At 40.0% G+C, this 2295-nt stretch overlaps 1 protein-coding gene across 1 annotated transcript; it reads left to right on the forward strand.

Annotated features, from left to right (window-relative positions):
• Positions 1-60: 60 nt before the first annotated feature.
• Positions 61-1116, forward strand: TEOVI_000590000 (CCR4 associated factor, putative; the record flags this gene model as incomplete). The annotated part of the gene is made up of 1 exon (XM_067222720.1): positions 61-1116. One exon carries the CDS (start codon positions 61-63, stop codon positions 1114-1116), a length of 1056 nt encoding a protein of 351 aa, XP_067078821.1.
• Between the last annotated feature and the right edge of the window lie 1179 nt (positions 1117-2295).

The raw sequence follows: 2295 nt of genomic DNA on the forward strand, positions 1-2295 counted from the left end.
TACCACTACAAATAACTTATAAGGTAAAAAGGAGGGAAAGTGGAAACGGGAAACGGGAAAATGATGCAGTATGGTGGCGGGACACATTATGGAGCCTACGCACAGCAGCAACCGCAACCGCAACCTCAACCCCATCAACGTTTTCCATCGGCTGCTCTTAAGGCGGGAAATGTTTCCCTCATTCCATCACTTAGTAAATCACCAATGATTCGCGATGTGTGGGAGGATAACTTAGAGCAGGAGTTTGGTATAATCCGTTCGCTTATCAAAGACTACCCATTTGTGGCCATGGATACTGAGTTTCCCGGTGTAGTAGCGAAACCTGTCGGTAACTTCAAATCCACGCACGAGTTCTATTACCAAACGCTGCGGTGCAATGTGAATTTACTGAAGATGATTCAGCTAGGCATTACACTTCTCAATGAGAAGGGCGAGGTTCCCGAGAACTGCTGCACGTGGCAGTTCAACTTCCGCTTCTGCCTCACAGAGGATGTGTACGCGCAGGATAGTATTCAGTTGTTGTGTCATGGTGGCATTAACTTCGATTACTTCTCCGAGTATGGCGTGGAGGTGACGCACTTCGCAGAGCTGCTCATCTCCAGCGGACTCGTGTTAAATCCCGACATTCGCTGGTTGGCCTTCCACGCCGGTTACGACTTTGGATACCTGATCAAAGTAGTGGGTGGAAAAGACCTACCAGAAAAGGAAGAGGATTTCCTACAAACCTTCCATGCCCTTTTCCCGTGCGTGTATGATATCAAATATCTCTTGCGTTCCACCGAGTTAACGCACTCATTGGGATTAGATCACCTTGCCGATAGCCTCCGCGTGCGGCGTTTCGGCATGGCTCATCAGGCGGGCAGCGACTCGTTGCTGACGGGCCATTGTTATTTTAAATTGCTGCGTGACTGTTTTAACTCCAATATACCTGTAGCAAACAATGGCGTGCTTTATGGGCTCTGTGAAGATTCCTCGTCAGCAGGGACCCCCAACAGCACAACAATACCTGGCAGCGGTGGTGGTGGCGGTCATGCCTTCAGTAACTTCACGGGAAGCAAAAATGCCGCCTTTCCGGCTTCTCCAATAATGACACAAGCGGTAAAGGGTCATAGCTGATGGCGGGAATGAGGGAAAAGGTGAAGTGAATAAAAAGAAGGTAAGGGAAAAAGAAAGGAGGAAAGAAAGAAAGAAAATATATATATATATATGTTTCTGCGAGAGGAGGAGAGGAGGAGGAGGAGGAGGAGAGGGAAAAAAAAGAAAAAACAAAAAAAGAAGTCTTTTTGATTTTTCCTTTCCTTCTTTTTCTTTTTGTTCTGTGTTTGTTTTTTCTTTTAATCCCACCACCTCTGCTATTTTCGGCTCTAGTCAATTACCAACTTCTTTGTTGTTTTTTTTTGTTTTTCCTTGTCGCTTGTTGTTTGTTTCTTTTCTTCTTTATTATTATGTTTAATTTTTTTTTCTTTTTAATTATTCCTTCAGTCTTTTTTTTTTTACGCTTCCCCCCCCCTTATTTTTGATGTGTGTGTGTGCTTTTGTTTTTGTTTTCCTTTTTCTTCTTTTCTTTTCTTTTTTTTTTGTAGCCGTGTGGATATCGGAGAGAATGACGGAACGAGAAAAAAAAAATGAAATGAGGATGGACAGCTATGCGGAGTGTATGAAATAATATATGTACATATATTATATATTTATTTTAAATCAGTGTAGAGGGGGAAATTTTTTTAAAAAAAAAACAAGAAAAAATAATTAAATGAATGAATGAGGAATGAATATCAAAGGGGAGTGAAGGAAGGGCCAGCGGGTAAGTGTGCCTCATGGAACTCACATGCACAAAACAAAATAAATTAAATAATATATTTATATATATATATAAAGCAAAAGCGGGGCCGACCTTTTAAATAATAATAATAATATAAACTTCCTCTGCCCTTTTTCTCACCTCCTTTTCTGTTTTTTTTTTGTCTGTTTGTTGTTTCGTGTGTACTTTTTCTTTGGTTTTGAGCGTCGTGTTTCTTTTGTTGGTGTTATTGTTTATTTGCACGGGTTTTGTGTTGATGTTATTGTTGTTGATGATTTTTTTTCTTTTTTTTTGTTGTTGTTGTTTTTTGTCCCCTCCTTTTCTACCAAACATATATTCATCTCATGACATATTATCACTTACTTATCTCCTTTATTTATTTATTGGTTTTTTTTCCATTTGTTTTTGTTTGGTTTTTGTCTTCTTTTTTCCCGCTGTTGCCGCCGAAGTAAATGTAATTATGGGGAAAAGGGAAAATGCAAATCTACAAAAAAAAA

The sequence above is a fragment of the Trypanosoma equiperdum genome (assembly GCF_001457755.1).
Source record: "Trypanosoma equiperdum strain OVI genome assembly, contig: ctg_1684, whole genome shotgun sequence".
Lineage (NCBI taxonomy): Eukaryota > Euglenozoa > Kinetoplastea > Trypanosomatida > Trypanosomatidae > Trypanosoma > Trypanosoma equiperdum.